General features: G+C 36.3%; 1 protein-coding gene across 10 annotated transcripts in view; it reads left to right on the forward strand.

Moving 5' to 3' along the window:
* elavl4 (ELAV like neuron-specific RNA binding protein 4) overlaps window positions 1–17,415 on the forward strand; it is a 62,787-nt gene that overhangs the window by 27,598 nt on the left and 17,774 nt on the right. For 5 of the 10 annotated variants that reach the window (XM_012960489.2, XM_012960488.3, XM_012960487.3 and 2 more), the window contains exons 2-3: window positions 5,545–5,785; window positions 11,617–11,703. In XM_012960489.2, the coding sequence (XP_012815943.1) occupies window positions 5,545–5,785; window positions 11,617–11,703 (328 nt within the window). The remainder of the gene's footprint in view (window positions 1–5,544; window positions 5,786–11,616; window positions 11,704–17,415) is intronic. The other 5 variants (XM_012960493.3, XM_012960492.3, XM_012960490.3 and 2 more) reach the window with 1 other exon arrangement.

The raw sequence follows: 17,415 nt of genomic DNA on the forward strand, positions 1-17,415 counted from the left end.
TCCCGTTTTATTGGAAAATTTGTAAAATGGCAAAACTTGTGGAAAAAGTCAGTTGGAGCCTTTTTCCCAATCCAGAGCAATTTTTTTTCAGTGATTTGGAGTGCATGGACATTTTTTGCAGAAAAACCTTTTTTGCTTATGACTGGTTACATTTTGCTTATGACTGGTTACATTTTGCTTTTGACTGGTTATGGGGGTTATTAGCCTTTGTTCGATTGGTTTGTGTTGTTTTACAGAGCTGCATTAAATGGATTTGCACATCTTGTATTATTTCCACCTTATAATGAAAAATTTGCTTTATAATAAGAAGAGGTACTGTATGTTTTGGCACATAAACTAAATTGTTGGCACAAAAACTAAATAAGAACAATAACAGAATAATAGGCTCCCAATTCCCAAGTTAACACCACAAACCCATTTTGCACAGCAATCATTCTTTATGAAACAGTGTCAGATACTGTATATAAACCTACAGTGAATGTACCTATAGGGCTTATTTATACTGCAGATGGCTTGTGATATTTGTGTCCCCATGTGTCCCTACGGTGTCAAAAGGTAATTGCAGTGAGAGCTCATTAATGTCTCACAGTTCTAGTAGTTTTAGAGTTTTCTATATTTGAAATTATTGCTAACAGAACCAGGAAAACAGGCAATGAAAATGCCTGTTTGCATTTAGTCATCACTAAAAATCATGGCGTGAAGCCATTCCATTGAAATGTTTTCCAAATATTGACCAAACATCATTCCAAATGCCATTGCTTTTTGCTAACGGCTAATGGTAGAAGTCATCCTTTACAAAGAACATCAAGGAAAGCTTTTGTTTCAGTGTGTTGGTGTGTCATAGGCACTAAAGGATAGATAGATAGATAGATAGATAGATAGATTGATGATAGATAGATAGAGGAAATGTTGTGAAAAAAAATTTCATTTTTTTATCTACGACAGAAGCTCATAATCTATTATCTATCATGTCTATTAGCACTCAGCTACCAACTCATGGATTCTTCCTCTGTAGCTAAATCATGGTCAGGTGATATATGCTGACACATATAGAGGGTATTTATGGGTCCCTGGCTGCTTGTAAGGATTTCTGATAGGAAGCGGCAAGCGTGAAATTAGCAGATCCACAGAGCAGGTGCAAAATGGCACCTGGTGTCATTTACACTTTGAAAGATATTTCTTTCCACGCTAATGGAGGCATATTTACTCAGTGCAAGTAACTGAAATTATGGGTATCACTGAGTAAGCTAAGGACAGAGATTATTACAATATGGTCATGACCTAAAATAGGGAAAACTTGTTTATTGGCAGCAAATAAGCACCCAGCCAGGGAGCCTGACGTGCGTAACGGTATGCCTAGAGCTTCTGGGGGTTAACTGTAATAGAAAATATATTATTTCAGCTAAAATTCTATTTTTGGGAATTTGTGTGCTGTTGAAGTCATTTACTTGCTACGTATAACAGATATACCAGTGATTTTACAGCAGATATAATGGTAATATTATTGCAGACTAGCTGTTATGCATACATATATATTACATGTCACATACAATTAACATTCAGTAAACTACTGCCTTGTAGATAATGTGTTCAGAATGTGCTATGTATGATTTTAAAGGATCCCCATATTTCTTGCTCCCCTCCATTATGTTCATGTTCCTGGATATAAAAGATGAGTTGAATATAAAGATTATATGCCAGTGGGTGATGTTAAACTGCATTGGCCACTGATAATTTATATTGCTCCATACACCATCTTATTGGCATGTGAAAAATCCATAAGCCACAGGGAAAAGTCCATTGGAAAACATATTTGGTACATTCATCCTTTGTCATAAAACTGCTGAAAGTTGTTTTGAATAATAGAAAAATAAAGATACAGGGATAGTGTTCTAATTTCTCCCTAATTGACACAGGGAAGACATCTGAAATAGTTTGGGTATCTTGAAGCAAATTTTGAAACCTATGGTACAGAAATGTACTCAAAGACACCAAATAATGCTACATGCACAGGGAGGTTATGTTTCAGTCCTGGCCATATTTCATTTCACCATTTTGTGTAAAGTACAACACAGTTTTGATAAAGACAGCACTGGACAATAATCTTACTGAAGGCATAGATTTATTTGATGTCTCTGTAGGCTAAGCAAGCCACATATTAGTTCAGGATCCCAAACCTTTTTTTACTCATGAGCCACTCTCAGTTGTACAATTTTGGTGAGCCACACAAGCATGACAAAGGTTCCCTGGGGATGCCAAATAGGGGCTGTGATTGGCTGTGATTTGGCACCTACTTTAGGGCCACTGTGAGCAACATCAAAGGTGTGGGGAGCAACATATTGCTTGCGAGCTAGTGGTAGGGGATCACTGTATTAGATGAAAAAGAAATTTGTCTATTGAGTTCAACCTTTTTTTCCAAGTAAAATCTGCTTAACTTCTAAACTATTCTACACTGGAAGTAGAAAAACCCTATCCAAAGTCATGTTAAATTTGTGTGGTGGAAAGAATTCCATTCCTGGCAAATGGTAACCATTTCCTGCAGTTAATAAGTTATAGCTTAGAAGTCCCCCCCCCCCCCCATTGTAAAGGAGAGAAAGGTAAAATGTAAGGTGTTAATTAATGTTTCAAATTGAAAATTCAAAAAATCAAAATGAAAGTGCTAATTAATTAAAGGAGCATGGTGCTAAAGAATCCAAACATGCTTATCTAGCATTGAGCCGGGGGGGGGGGGGGCAGTTTTCTTTATCCTTAATTGGTTATGATTTTTCATTGTATTGATTTATGTACTTCCAGCTAAGACCGAAAAACATTTTTGCTCCATATAATTTGATTATCTACAGAAGATATTAGTGGCAGGTAACCTTTGTAAACCACTGTCTGTGAAGATTATCATTTATCCAGATCATTATATACAGTATCAAGTAGAATTAAGATTAAGTCTAAAACAACTGGACTTTTCAGAGTTTTTTCCTTGAAAACATTTCACCACTCAAATTCTCCAGTTCAAATGAGTGGTAGGGAATTCCCCAGCATTTAAACCCTTGAGAGTAGTACAGTCACAGACATCCAATCATAATGGTTCCATTGAACTTATTCAGTTAGGTGTAGGCTGAAACTGACAGGTGTAAGAAGGTATGATTTTTAAACCACTGTGTTTGAAATTTAGGTTTCACTGAGTATTGTGGGTAACTGAGAGCAGCCGTTACATACCACAAAAGAAACCATTATTATTATAGTTTACTTATAATGTAGTATCATATTCAGCATTGTTGTATATTGTATTGGGAAGAACCCACACAGTAAAATTAAGACATGAGGTGAGAGGGCTCTGCCCATGACAGCTTACAATCCATATGGAAAGTACTAGATAAAGTGTCATGGAAAACTACTAATAGAGAGTCTGAGTAGCAGAGAATGAGTGACATTTGGCTTTTAGCTACAAATACTGCCAATTATATTGGTATGCCTCTGACTCTAAAGCATTAAGGTATATAACTGATTTATATACCTATAGCTGATTTGGTATATACATTATATTGTTAATCTATTATTTATTCATTTAATATGGTTTATGTTTTCTCATAGCTCTCAGCAGGCCTGCAACCTGTAGGAGTTAACGTGACTATTTATAATGATTTGTCAGCATAACGTGTTATATATGCGATAAATAACAAACATGTCTTTTAGTTTATCACGCTGAATTGCGCAGGGCCTGTGTTTAAATCTGTTAAACTTGAAGCATTCACATGCTCTTGTGGATAACAGATTTTTTCATACACAAACACACAATTTTTGCTTTTCATATATTTAGCTGTCAGTGCTGTTAGGGTCCATTACCTTTCCTTTATTCCATTCTGTTGCCCTTTCCCAACATAGCAGGCTTGGGTATTTCTTTGGCTAAGGATGTCTATACAACCTTGGACACTGTTAAATATATCATTGTAAAACTCTACATATATTGTCAATAATCCTACTTTTAATAACTGCACTGTTGTTACATACATGTTTACCTTTATTGATGTCTAATGTTCAATCAACATTATTAAATTTAATAAAAATCTAAGTTACAAAAACAGGATGTCTATACAAATATTATCCATTTCATTGGTATTATCTATTAAAAACAAGAATATTAGTTGCAGTCCCAGCAGGCATCTAATCTAGAATTACCAGGAAAAAACTAATATTTAGTAGCCAAGGGCAAAGTATACCCATTGTACCATTGACAATAAAAAGGGCCTTGGTGGCCCAATATTTGTGCAGGTCCATTCATTAATATCTCCTCCCTTAGACTTTTTATTTTTAAAAATTGCTTACATCTTTCAAAATAGACTGCTGTTATTTAATTAAGGATACATCTTTAAGATGCAAATCACACTGTAACCTATAAAAACCCAAAGGATTTACATGTGCCTGTTTTTTTAAGTGTGCTGTTTGAAATAAAATCCATGTTGTATCAAAGCTCCGTGCACTGCTTTTGTAGCTTAAGTTACAAAATATGTCTATGGCACAAAATTACATAAAAAATTAAACTGCGGTTTGCAAACTGCAAGGTAGGCACATAGTAGGATGCAAAATATTTATTTTTCCTCACAAAGGGCAAGCCTAGCAACATTACTGCTGCCTTTGCTGTTTTAATGGTCCCAGCTCCTGAACGTATTTTGAAGTCAGCATTGCTGATATCAGTTTTATCATAGCCAAAATGTAATGTAAAGTATGTTATGTTAGTAAAGGTACATGGGTAAACAAAGTGTTGCTACGATTTATTACTTTTGTTTTGTGGTGCAGAGCGTTGCACTTAAGTGTTAAGTGATATAGTATCTCCCACTTATAAATATATTATGAATAGCCATTTACAGAGACACAATGTTCTGTGCATATGTTCATCTACTGAATTTGTGTTGGACAATGGGGTACACTACATCTTTACAAGGCAGGTTAGCCATTATATAAAGAGGCCTGTTGCACAAGCCCTTCAGTGAGACAGACCCTTCAGCATTTGACAAACCTGCCTTAAGGACAGCCCTTGGAAATTAGTCAATAACTACATTAGTAGCTGGAATTATAATTCACAGTATATATGAGGGCAGTGCAAATGCAAAATTGTGGCACAAACCATCAAGTTATGCACAATGAAATATTCCACTGGAATAGTGAGCGGACCAGTAGCTTGTGCACATTTGTCTCATATGTCTGCTTATAAGAGTTGCAGCCTCTTATTTATATTATGTTTCTTTTGATGTTAGCACAAGGCAATAAAGGCAAAATACAGTTACTACAATTTGCAGTGTCCAAAGACCAAATCCTTGTTAAAGACCACAACACAACAAAAAAACCATGCCTTTTACAAAACTGGCAAAGATGGTCTCTCCAGGAAAATAGGGTCAAATATTTTGTTAATATCATTATGGGATTTTTGAAAACTGTAAGGTATGTACTGTATATGTTATTGTATTGTCCAGATTCTATTTGCCACCTTAATTACTTCTTGAATTGAGCTCATGCTGTTGGATTGGTTAACTCTTGATTATGTGTTTTCTACAGATAATTAGCACCATGGAACCTCAGGTGTCGAATGGCCCAACTTCCAATACAAGCAATGGCCCATCCAGTAACAGCAGGAACTGTCCTTCTCCCATGCAGACAGGCGCAGCTACAGATGACAGCAAAACAAACCTCATAGTCAACTACTTGCCGCAAAATATGACGCAGGAGGAATTCAGGAGTCTATTTGGAAGCATTGGGGAGATAGAATCCTGTAAACTAGTGCGGGATAAAATTACAGGTACATATATATATTATATTTTATTAAGGAGGTGCACTAAGCCATAAGGCATATCATTTTATTATATATATTATATTTTTGGTTTCACAAAATGTTTGAAGAATTTGAAAGTGCCTGACGTGTTATGTAGAACTATGGCCTCACTGTAACGATTATTGATTTAACAAATAACTGGTACATATGTCAGGGATAAGGTGCTGCTTCACGGCACAGGAGATGTCCATGCTGTGGCCTACTGTCCTTCAAATAATGACATTTGTTGTTTCAACAATTACGGAGCCAAAGACTGCACGTGTCTGCCCCAATTATTGTACAATGAAAGTTACATAAGCCAGTCCAGTGTCAATTTAGGGCTTTCTAAAAAAATTTAAATACATCTACATCTGACACAATAGCCATTTCTGAAGAATAGTTTGGCACATGTACTGTTCCCATATAATATCATAACATATCCCCTTCTTACTTAAAATTAAATGCGATAAGTGCCCATATATACAGCACAGCAATGTGTAGAAAAGGGTACTGCACTGATACTCTGCTATAAGGTTTATTAATAGGCTTATGTAAGAATAAAAGAATAATGAATATCCTGTAAAATATAAAGTGGATAATTTATAAAGATATTAGAATTCACGGAGGAGTTTGGGGACCATATAAAAAGCTTTTATAGGGGTTACATTACTCCAAGGTGACTTCTATTCTGAAAAACTTTAGACATTTTAGTAGGGTGCATAATATTCATTATAATCTACAGTTCTTATGGGGTTATGTAATAAAAGGCAATAAGTTTGCCCAGGAGCAGTAACCCATAGAAACCAATCAGCAGGTAGAATTTACTGGTCACCTGTTTAAAAGCAAACATTGTATTGGTTGCTATGGGTTACTGCTCCTAGGCAAACTTACTGCCTTATATATAAATATGGGGGTTTAGTATTCAAATATCTCTCTTCAGGCATCTCTCTCTCTTCCCTTCATGTTTCCCACAATCCATCTTCCCCCCCCCCCCCCCCCCCACTGTGCATTATGCCTAGCCAATTTATTAATTATGCAGCACTTGCCCCAAATCTTTAATCTTTATTTATTACTTTGTTGGATCTTGCTATATAACATACCTCCTTAGTGAAATAGGAAAGAAGAAATTAGAGATCAAGGGTACACACAAGCTCACATAAAGGAACAGAGGACCAGGAGCAGGTTCATGGGGGTCAGAAGCAGAGGCTGAAATAGCACAATGGCTCCTACTAGGAGGGGAAGGTGGGCATTTGCCCAGCAGGTGAAGTGCAAGGGTAGGTGAGCTGGAGTTGTGCCTGTGGATGGGTAGTGTGTCTGTGGGAGATGATGAGAAAGAGGCAAGTTGTGTGTGAGATACCAGGAAGGACAGGGGACACAAGAGCAACACCGATGGACAGTGAGAAAGGGTGAGAGATGCTAGAGACATACCAAATAGTGTGTATGTCTGGTTAAGTCAGAATGTGCCATTTATAAGGATATAATCACTCATTGAAAATTGTGTATCTTTAAAAAAAAAAATGCGTCCTTTATTATAAAATAAAAGAATATTAGAATATTCTTCATCTTGTAGTTCTATGGTCTGTATACAACTCTCTCTGTGGCTCCATGCCTATGATGTTGGGATTCCTCTGCAATTTCTAATAATCTGCCCTGTATACAATGTTATAGTATTAAATCATGAGCTGCCTATACCAAGTTATTCCAGTTAAAATGAATTGTCCTATGCTGATAGGTATAGTTGATCAGTTGATTGCACTTGGAAAATCCTCAGGTTGAGAAATCAAGAGTTGCTTAGTAATTTCCCTAAAATGGATGGCCCAGTAGAAAGCATGGAGACTAGGACAAGCATATTACTTCTGTGATCCTACATGTTGGCTTCACAATCCCTTTTTCTAAGGATATATTTCTCAGTCTGTGTAAAAAGTAGAGTGAAACATTGCCGTTCATGTTGCTCATAGCAGCCAATTAGATGATTTGCTTTGGTTTTCTAAAGGTCCCCATACATGTAGGGCCAAACGATCAAATTATAACGACATAGGCAAAGTCGGTTCGGGGACCGCATCAACGTTTTTTGAGATTTTTTAACCAGCCCGATCGATATCTGGCCAATTTCAGGTCAGATATCGGTCGGGCAGGCCTGTCAGTAGTGCCCATACAGGGGCCGATTAGCCGCCAAATTGGTCTAAGGGACCGAAATCGGCAGCTAGAATCGGCCCGTGTATGGAGACCTTAACTGTTGAAATCTAATTGCTGATTGCCCCGGGCAACATCACCAGTAATGCTTCACTCCACTTTTTACACAGCATAATAAACATACCCCTTATAAGAGTCATACTTGGGTCATTCTTGATTTATGGTGTGTGATGCCTGGTCTATGAACACAGGTGCTAAACTCCACTTGGGCAGTTAACCATAGCAACCAACTAGATCATTGCAGTAGACATTTCCAATATAATTGCTTGTCAGTTGCTATTCGTAACTGTGCTTGTGCAAAATTAGCACCTATGTTAGGAAATGAGCCATGTAACGTGAATAAATTGCACTTTCTAGAGTAATTTGCTTCATCCTGGTCTCCCTGATTCTGAAGTATTGTATATGGATGCGGTAGAAGAATGGAAGAATCATATTGGATAGTTCAGCTGAACTGTCTAACCAGGTAGAAAACATGAATATAGGTGGGTAGGAGTAATAAAACATTAAAATCTAAATTTCTATTATAAAGTTGGGGATCCTTATAAAACAGAACCATTCCCCTTTAAGAGGATGCAGTGGTACCTAAATGAGCCTGTTACGAACAGATATGATCGGTATCTGTTATTGTCTTGTAAAGAAGCTCAGCTTGGATGAGGGGGGAAGCGATTTAGCCATAAAGTGAACCTATTATGCCTTCCAGTTGCAAAACATAATTAATTCTGGCTTTTTAAATTAACAGTAAAACTGTTCCCCGCTGAACAATAGAAGCTGCACAGAGGCCAGAAAGAAGACTGATAAACTTTTTTACCTGTTCAGCAGAAAGGAAATGATAAAATGAGGCCACGGTAAAATGAATGGGCCTTGTATGTTCAATGCTGTTCAACGCCTTCCATAGATTCCCATGCTATACATGTTTTATTAGCCCATAGCTAAACCGTTTACTTTAGCAGGATCTGATTTTATTCTCTGTTCGGAGCAGATGTGCACTGCTAATTGAGAATATACCAAAACAGTTTTGTCGGTAGCAGTAAATGCTATGAGACTGCTATAATCCTGCAGGAAAAACTGAACATATCAAAATTCTATGAACAGTGGAAAAACAACCCTTTGTGCTCAAGCTGCTAGGGATTCATTACTCCACCCCTCCCCACCTTACTGCCCATAGCATGCTGGTAGTTGTAGTTTTCTATAAACTGAAGCGTAAATGATTGACATTTCCTGGGCTGGATTATCATCACAGAGGAACAGTGTTAACATTTTATCATATCATTCATTCATTGTCCATTTCAGTGCTAACCTGTATTTAAAGGGACAGGCCTCTGAAAATACATGATAGATCTTCGCCTTTGCCCATTTTAACAAAAAAAAAAGAAATCCTTTTGCTGAATCTGTCCCCCACAATCAGAGAAGGCAATGCAGTGTGCAAAGTCTCGCAGTCCTGTATTGTTTGCAGACATGGAGGTGGTAAGGTAGCTGTTTGGAATCACCCCACTTGATCACCCCAGTATTCATGCTGCACATATATGTAGGAGTTAGATTTTTCTAAATCAATGTCTGTACAGTATGCAATCCCCATTCTGACCTGGCAGTGGTTAATAAGGAAAACCCCTGCTGTAAATAGGCTGGAGGAGGAAAAAAAATCTGCTATCCTCTTAGACGTGTTGAAGCATTTCAAAGGGCTTACACAGCTCTTTATAAATAAATTATGTGCTAGTTGTCTGCTGGGCCAGTGTAATGCTTTTACTTCTTAAATAATGTCTCCTTCAGTCCTTTTAGAACCATCACCACCCAACGTGGTCCTTGGTATTTTCCTTTCTTTGTTCCTTCCCAGGGGGGAACATAATGTCAATACAAACACAGAAAGGCATATTGATAAGCATGGTATGCATAGGTTAGTAATTAGTGATATTATCATTTTCACATTTGCATTATTCCCCTTTAGGTGTATTCAATTATAAAACTAAACTTCCCAATATATAATTTGAAAAATATTCATCTCATTTAATTGTTGTGTAAATGTCTATTGATTCCAGTTATCTAAGGGTGCAGGAGGCTTATAAAAAATGTATTGCACAGGGTTATATTGGTTTCTGTACATCACTGCAGAATTATTTTTGTCTTGCACTAAAGAAAATGTCTGCAAAATCTGGTGTGAATGTTTTCTAAACATAACCAAGAATATCAGTGTGAGACCACAGAGACATTTGTCCCTGCTGCAATTCCATTCTTGTTTCTGAGACAAAACCACCCTCTAGGATTCCATATCCAATGTGTACCAAGCTTTAAATATCTCTGCCCCAAGCTTTCTATAATATTGTGTACTTCCCGAAAGGGTTACTAGAAAAAAGGATCATGGGCCCAGCATGAGTCTCAGTTCAAACCGCTATCCATTATTTCATCCTCCAATGGGGTTTCTGCCATTATGTATTGATGATCAAGGCATTATGTAAAGAAAACGTGTATCTATAAAATATAGTAAAACAGATTTCTTTATGTAGTATTTGGGCATGAGCCCCTTGTTATATTGCCTTACCATTAATGCATTTTCCTTTTTTGTTGCCTAACCACTGTTGGTGATTTGATTATCTATGTTAACGTTAAATTATTATAAGAATTTTATGAAATATATTATATACTGTCTACAATTTAATAATATAAACAGCACAGTTTTGTATAATCCACTGCAAGTAGCCATTTTACACTTCTGTAAGCCATTCTAAATTGGGATTTCTAAATAGAAATATCAGTGGTGTAGTATTGAAACTGTATTGAAGAGTGCTGGGATATAGAATGACAATGCATTACAATGAAATAGTGTATAGAATGCAAGTGGGGTAAAGATAGCAGGTTATTATAAGTAGATTAGTAACAGTCTATATTAAAAAAAATAATTAAAGGTAAAGAATAGAAATTTACAAAGAATATTTCAGTAAATTTTAAAGTAATACTGGCTATACTGAACATTTTATTAAGTTAAGTGGTTCTAAAAGCCCATATGTGTACTAGGCAGTAATAACGATGATTTATAGGAAACAATTGCCACTTCATAGAGTATTTGGATCAGTACATGAAGGAACGCACAAGTTACAGGGTTGTTATCTGGTACAACTGGATTAGCAGAAACAGGGTGTACTGAACAAAAACAATGCTACAAGTTTATTTAACATAAAAATGACATTTATGGTGAAATGAGGAGTATATGGAAAGTACTGCAGTATGTAAAAGTTGCAGCATTGTGGGGAGGAGATATTGAGGGATTTCTTATGTACAGTATATACACTACCAGAGAATGCATATGTTTCTTTCTGTGGGCTAACCTAGCTTAATAACTAACTGCACACATCAAGCATATTAGAAAGATATCTAAGGTTTGTACAGTTATTTGAGAAAAGGGACACTATTACCTTTTTAACAACTCTAAATAACTGTAAAATACCATATACATGAAATGTTAATGTTAAGTGATTAGTGTGTTTAAGTCATCAGTATTATGTTCATAATTTTTTGTTAGGAGATGATTATTGCTCTCCTTGGTGACCAAATTTTATATTGTATATGTATGATATATATTATATACAGAGCAATAACTTTTATGGGGCCCTATTCACTAAGGATTTTTGCCATAGGCACACAATTCGAGGAACACTTCAAGGATTTAGCCACTGGCACAAAATGGAAACCCCTTACTGAAGAGGGCCCTATCTTTGGGAAAGGTCAGTAGTGTTTGTTACTGCTTTTTGGTATAATGTATCTATTGTTTCAGAGGGACTTGCAATGTGTTAGTTAGCAATGGAAAGTTGTTCCCCATTGAAATCTAGTGGATGGAGGCTGTTGGATTGTTTTATATATAGAAATGGGGGCGGGAACATATAGTGCATGATATATAATGGAAACCTTAACCAAGAAGTGTTTAAACAGTGTCTTTTAAAACCTAGTCTTTGTAAATAGATTCCCATATGGATCATATTTGTCAGTTCTGAGAGAGAAATTTTAGATAAAAAATAGACACTTATACGTATGGACATTTTAATCTAAGCAAGAAAACAGCCAGATACTGAATATAGTGAACTCTTAGGGGTGATATGTGGAATTAGATTTCATTTTGTGGTAACGGTTTGGCTTGTTTGATCATTAATTTTATATATGTCTCTTAGTCAATTCATATCAATTCATATCAGTGTGTCACTGACAAAGGCCTCTCCTTAAAATGTGATCTGCCAGTGACATGCATACTGCTTATAATGTACATGCTACGTCTTCCAGAATTCACAGCATCTTAATGTTGAACTAATAAATGCACTGATAATAAAAGTTCTGTATCCCTGGTCTGGGACTAGTGGGGGTGTCCTGGCACGTGTCCTGGAAATAAACCCTTTAATGTGCATTTGACAATAAATTAAGAAATGTTCTTTATTTTAAAAGTATCATTTGTGTCATTAAGTTGGCTTACAGAGTCTAAATACAAATAGCAAAATAAGAACATAAGAATAGACAGATTTAAAGTTGCTGAACAATATTCTGCAGTAGCAAATGACTATAGCATTTAGGTTATTCTCCTTGAGTTTCAAATTTGTAATGTGACTTTTAAATTGCAACAAAGATAATGAGCAATAATGACATTTTGCTAAATATATTCAAATATGAATGTTAAATTAAAAAATGAATATGATTAGGGACACTGTGCATTTTTGTCTGCAATAGAGTCACATATACCATACCCTTAATTTAGTAACATGGAGACATGCTATTACATAAAGTGCTCGTAAAGCTCAGAAATAAATATCTCTGAGTGTCGTAGGAACACTGAAGAAAAAAAAAGAGACTTTCACAGGTCTGTAAACTGTGTACAGCAAATCCATAGTAATTTAGTATGCCTCTTTAATACTTAGCATGCCCTTTAAATATAATACAAAACAGCCAGAGCCCAGCATATATCACTGAAACAGCAGCTTATTAGAAAACTGCAAGTCTGCTGTCCAGGGTGCTGGACAATAATTTGTTTCTATTTCTCAACCCCATAAGCAATATTGTTAGCAGTTGGGATAATAAGGGTTGCTTTATTCATACCCTTTAAAGTTGTGCTTGCAAACAGAAAAGGGACATTTTGGGATGTTAATATCCTTTTAATAAAAGAAAAGGAGTTAAGCTGAAGGAGCTGTGAGGTCCAACAAAGCCTCATGGTCACTAGGCATCCTCACATTACAACTGAAAGTGTAAAGGTGTGGATATTAATTAACCCCATCATAGATAGGGCAGGAGTAATGGGCATATCTGGGTGAATAAAACAACCCTTATTATCCCAACTGCTAACAATATTGCTTATGGGGTTGAGAAATACAAACAAATTATTGTCCAGCACCCTGGACAGCAGACTTGCAGTTTTCTAATAGGCTGCTGTTTCAGTGATATATGCTGATATATATCATTAGTATGTTATAGAATGACCAGTTCTTAGTAAATCTTCATTTTATTTTTTTATAGTTTTTGAATTGTACTTTATGGGATCTCGGAAACGTAATATCCAGAAAGCTCCAACTAATCAGAAATCCCATATCTGTTTCCTATATCTGCGCTACTTGTGGGCTATAATGCATTTCCCCTTACTAACCAGTGTAAGAAGAAGACATTTTTCAGTGATAACACCAGATCATTGTATGTAAATTTACATATGACAATACACAAGGTTGTAAAGGAGAAATGCATTTTGGAAAGATTTGACGCCTGTGGGTATCACAGATTCCTCTCGGGCAAAAAATCTCTTTATGTACCATAGCCCTAGAAGAAAGATGACATGGAGCTGTCCCCTGAGTTCCAAAAAAGAAGGCTTTAAAAGTTTAGTTGGTAACTGCCTGATATATTATGTGTAACAAAAAGTGTAACCAGCTCTTTGAGCATAGAGGGACCTCTAGTTACATGGGAACAATTCACTGCATTGCTTGCTTTCTGTACAAATTAATAGAAATTAACATAGTTGTGATAGTGTTTGTTATCCCTTTGGAGAAAATGTTCTTCTTATAATTATTGCTGCACAAAAAGCCAACTATTACTGGCCTCCTGCTGTAGGGCTATTGTATATCACTGCAGGAAAATTCTCAGAGTAATTATAAACCTACACATTCAAAACAAGACTGCCATAGTTAAACTTACTTTATCAGAACTTGCAAATAGGTGATGATTATATAAAATGCTTTAATCGGGCAATGTACAGTAGCCCTTCTACAATTATAGAAAGCAAAACGCTAACATTTCTAACGAAGTTAAGTTCTACAAGGGTATATTAGATTTATGGGAAATATGTATGTTGACTACATATTTCTGTACAACTAGGGTTAGCCAGACAAGATGAGGCCTTCTATAAGCCTTTATATATCTGACCCCTCGGCTGCAATAGACTGTTCTGTATGACATTATCAAAAGATCTAGTCTATACTTAGAAAAGACAGCATAGAATCACCAGAATGACATAGTTGGACAAGGCTGATGTACAGGATGTCTCACTAGCCTGAAATCATAATGTACTTTTATTTCATGCAGAACCACCCCTGTAAATGGTTTGGTTCTAGGTTTGTAGAAGAAAACAAACCATAAATATTTATTTATTTACTGCTGTGTAATAATTGTTTCCACTAGGCCACACCTAAAGACCAAGGAGAAAATGCTGGAAGGTCACTTGTCTGCTTTATTTTCATTTCACCTTTAAAAATTGAGATTTTGGCCATAGAAGACTTAGTTTTGTGTGCCCAGTTAAGACTACTTTAGTAAATATTATTAAGCCCTGCCTTGCACATGGAATAAATGGTTTTATTAACTGTGCAACAGGTCTTAAAATGGTCAATTGAAAAACACAACAGGTTTTTAAAAAATTGTCAACAGAAATTTCAGCAAAACTGAACATTTTTGAATAAGATACCAGATTGATAAGCCACTTTGTTGAAAGTATAGCGGCTCTACCTCAGTGACTTCCACATTCATAGGTGTGATGTGGGTTTGTCTGTATTTTGGATCTGTGAGCCAGCATCCCACCCCTGGTTATAAACACCTCTAATTAGCTTGTCATATGGCTGCATATAGAAACAGGAGGGGCAGCCAAGTGATCACCAATGAGTGGTCACCAAACATACCTGGAAAAGTATTCCAGAGCATACCAAAATAGTGGCTTGTGGGCATACAATATGAATAAAAATCCCTGTCCCTTTTTTCCCCTGAATCATTAGTTTCTTTCATTGAGACCCCTTGAGCTCAGTGCAAGTGCTAATGGACAGATGCCTTTTGTCTTTCAAACGAATGAGAAGTACACATTTGGCCGTTATCTCCTAAAGCATTCAGAGCAACTGGATTAAAATAATTTAAAAACATGCCAGGCCTGCACTTCTCTTCACATACCAGTTGGCTCTTTGTGTGCTTCTCCTTTGGCCCTTTGGACAGCATCGAGGAGAAATGTTGTGTAGTTATAAAGGAACATTGTTATAAAGATTACAGTGTGTTATAAAGAAAGTCAGATTTCTTTATCAGTCTGATGGGTTAAATATTAAAACCTGCCAGTTTGGGGTGACATTGTACAAGGACTGCATGTTATCAGCAAAATACACGTAACCAGCAGAATTATTGTGACTCTGCTGTCTCGGCGTTAGTGCGTGGTTATTTTTACCTTTTGATCCCTACGGATTGTATTATTTTAACCTTAGAATTACACTGCTGACTCCTCTCTATGCACATCTGCTGCTGTCTCCTCCTGCATGGTGTAGTGTCTGCATTATTCATAAGAGCAGCTACCATTTGTGCAGCAGAGATTCTGTAATGGCTACTATACACATTCTATACAGGACAGAGCTTTTCTCAGTAAAGATGTTTTTCTCTGGTTTGCAGCTATACTACTGTTCCTTTCATCCTCAGATATAGCCTTGCTGTCATTTGCATGGATATTACTAAATAAACCAAAGAGCATTCCCTTACATTTGATGGCTTATTACTGGATGTTTATATTAACGTACAAAGGAAATAGGCTAGACTTGTCTTCTAGTATTGCATGAAGGTCTGAGATTTATACGACCTGCTCTTATTTACTGTGCTTTCGAAAAGTGCCGGAGCTAAATAATATAAATACAATGCTTATGAATTCTCCTTTTATGAGAAGCAGAGAAATCAGATTTTCCCCAATACAGACTTCTCTAATTCTGCTTACATTTTAGTAGTCATGTGACATTTAAGACTGAAAAATGTAAAGCACAGATTTCCATCTAAAGGCTGGAAATGATGGGAATTATAGTTCTACAGCTGGTGGGTGTGGTTGGGGGTTGAAATGCTAGGAATACAGAATGACATACTTATTAGTCAGCATTTTCTAACTAGGGCCTTGTTCAGGCAGGCAATTTAACTGATTTTGTGGATTGAGATATGAGCGATGCTAATGAGATATAAACAGCCAAGACAAGCTATCCATTTATTTTTTGCAAATTGTTGCACAAGGCTTCAGAGATATACAGTGGTTCTCAAAAGTTTGTGAACCCTTTAAAATTTTCTATATTTTTATATGAGTGTGACCTAAAACATCATCTGATTTTCATATAAGTCCTAAAAGTAAATTAAGAAACTTAGTTAAACAAATGAAAAATAAATTATTATATTTGCTCATGTATTTACTGAAAAAAATGATCCAATAACTTATCTGAGTGCAGCAAAAGTAAGTGAATCCTTAGGATAAGGTGAAATCAGAGTCTGGTGTTTTCAGTCAATGGGATATCAATCAGGTGTGAGTGTTTTATTTTAAGAACAGGGATCCACAAAGCCTGATCACACATGGATGTGTATCATGGCTTGAACAAAGGAGGTGTCTGAGGACCTCAGAAAAAAAAGTTGTTAATGCCTATAAAGCTGGAAAAGGTTACAAGACTATCCAAGAGTTTGGACTCCACCAATCGACAGTCAGACAGATTACGTACAAACTAAGGAAATTCAATACCATTGTTACCCTATCCAGAAGTGGTCGACCATCAAAGATAAATCCAACTGCAAGGCATGTAATAGTCTGAGAGGTTACAATGGAATCCAGGGTAAGTTCTAATGTTTTGTGGATAAACAAAGTCAAAATAGAACTTTTTGGCTTAAATAAAGAGCGTAGCATTTGGAAAAAGAAAAACACTGGTGGTGGGAGTGTTCTGGTTTGGTCCTGTTTTGCTGCACCTGGACGGCTTGCTATCATTGATAGAACAATGAATTCTGAACTATACCAGAGAATTCTAAAGGAAAATGTCAAGACCATGAACTGAATCTCAAGAGACAGTGGGTCATGCAGCAAGACAACAAGTCGTTCTACCAAAGAATGGTTTAAGATGAATAAAGTGAATGTTGTGGAATAGTCAATGTCCTGACCTTAATCCAATTGAAATGTTGTCAAAAGACTTAAAGAGAGTGGTTCAAGTGAGGAA

The sequence above is a fragment of the Xenopus tropicalis genome, chromosome 4 (genome assembly GCF_000004195.4).
Source record: "Xenopus tropicalis strain Nigerian chromosome 4, UCB_Xtro_10.0, whole genome shotgun sequence".
In the NCBI taxonomy this organism is placed as follows: domain Eukaryota; kingdom Metazoa; phylum Chordata; class Amphibia; order Anura; family Pipidae; genus Xenopus; species Xenopus tropicalis.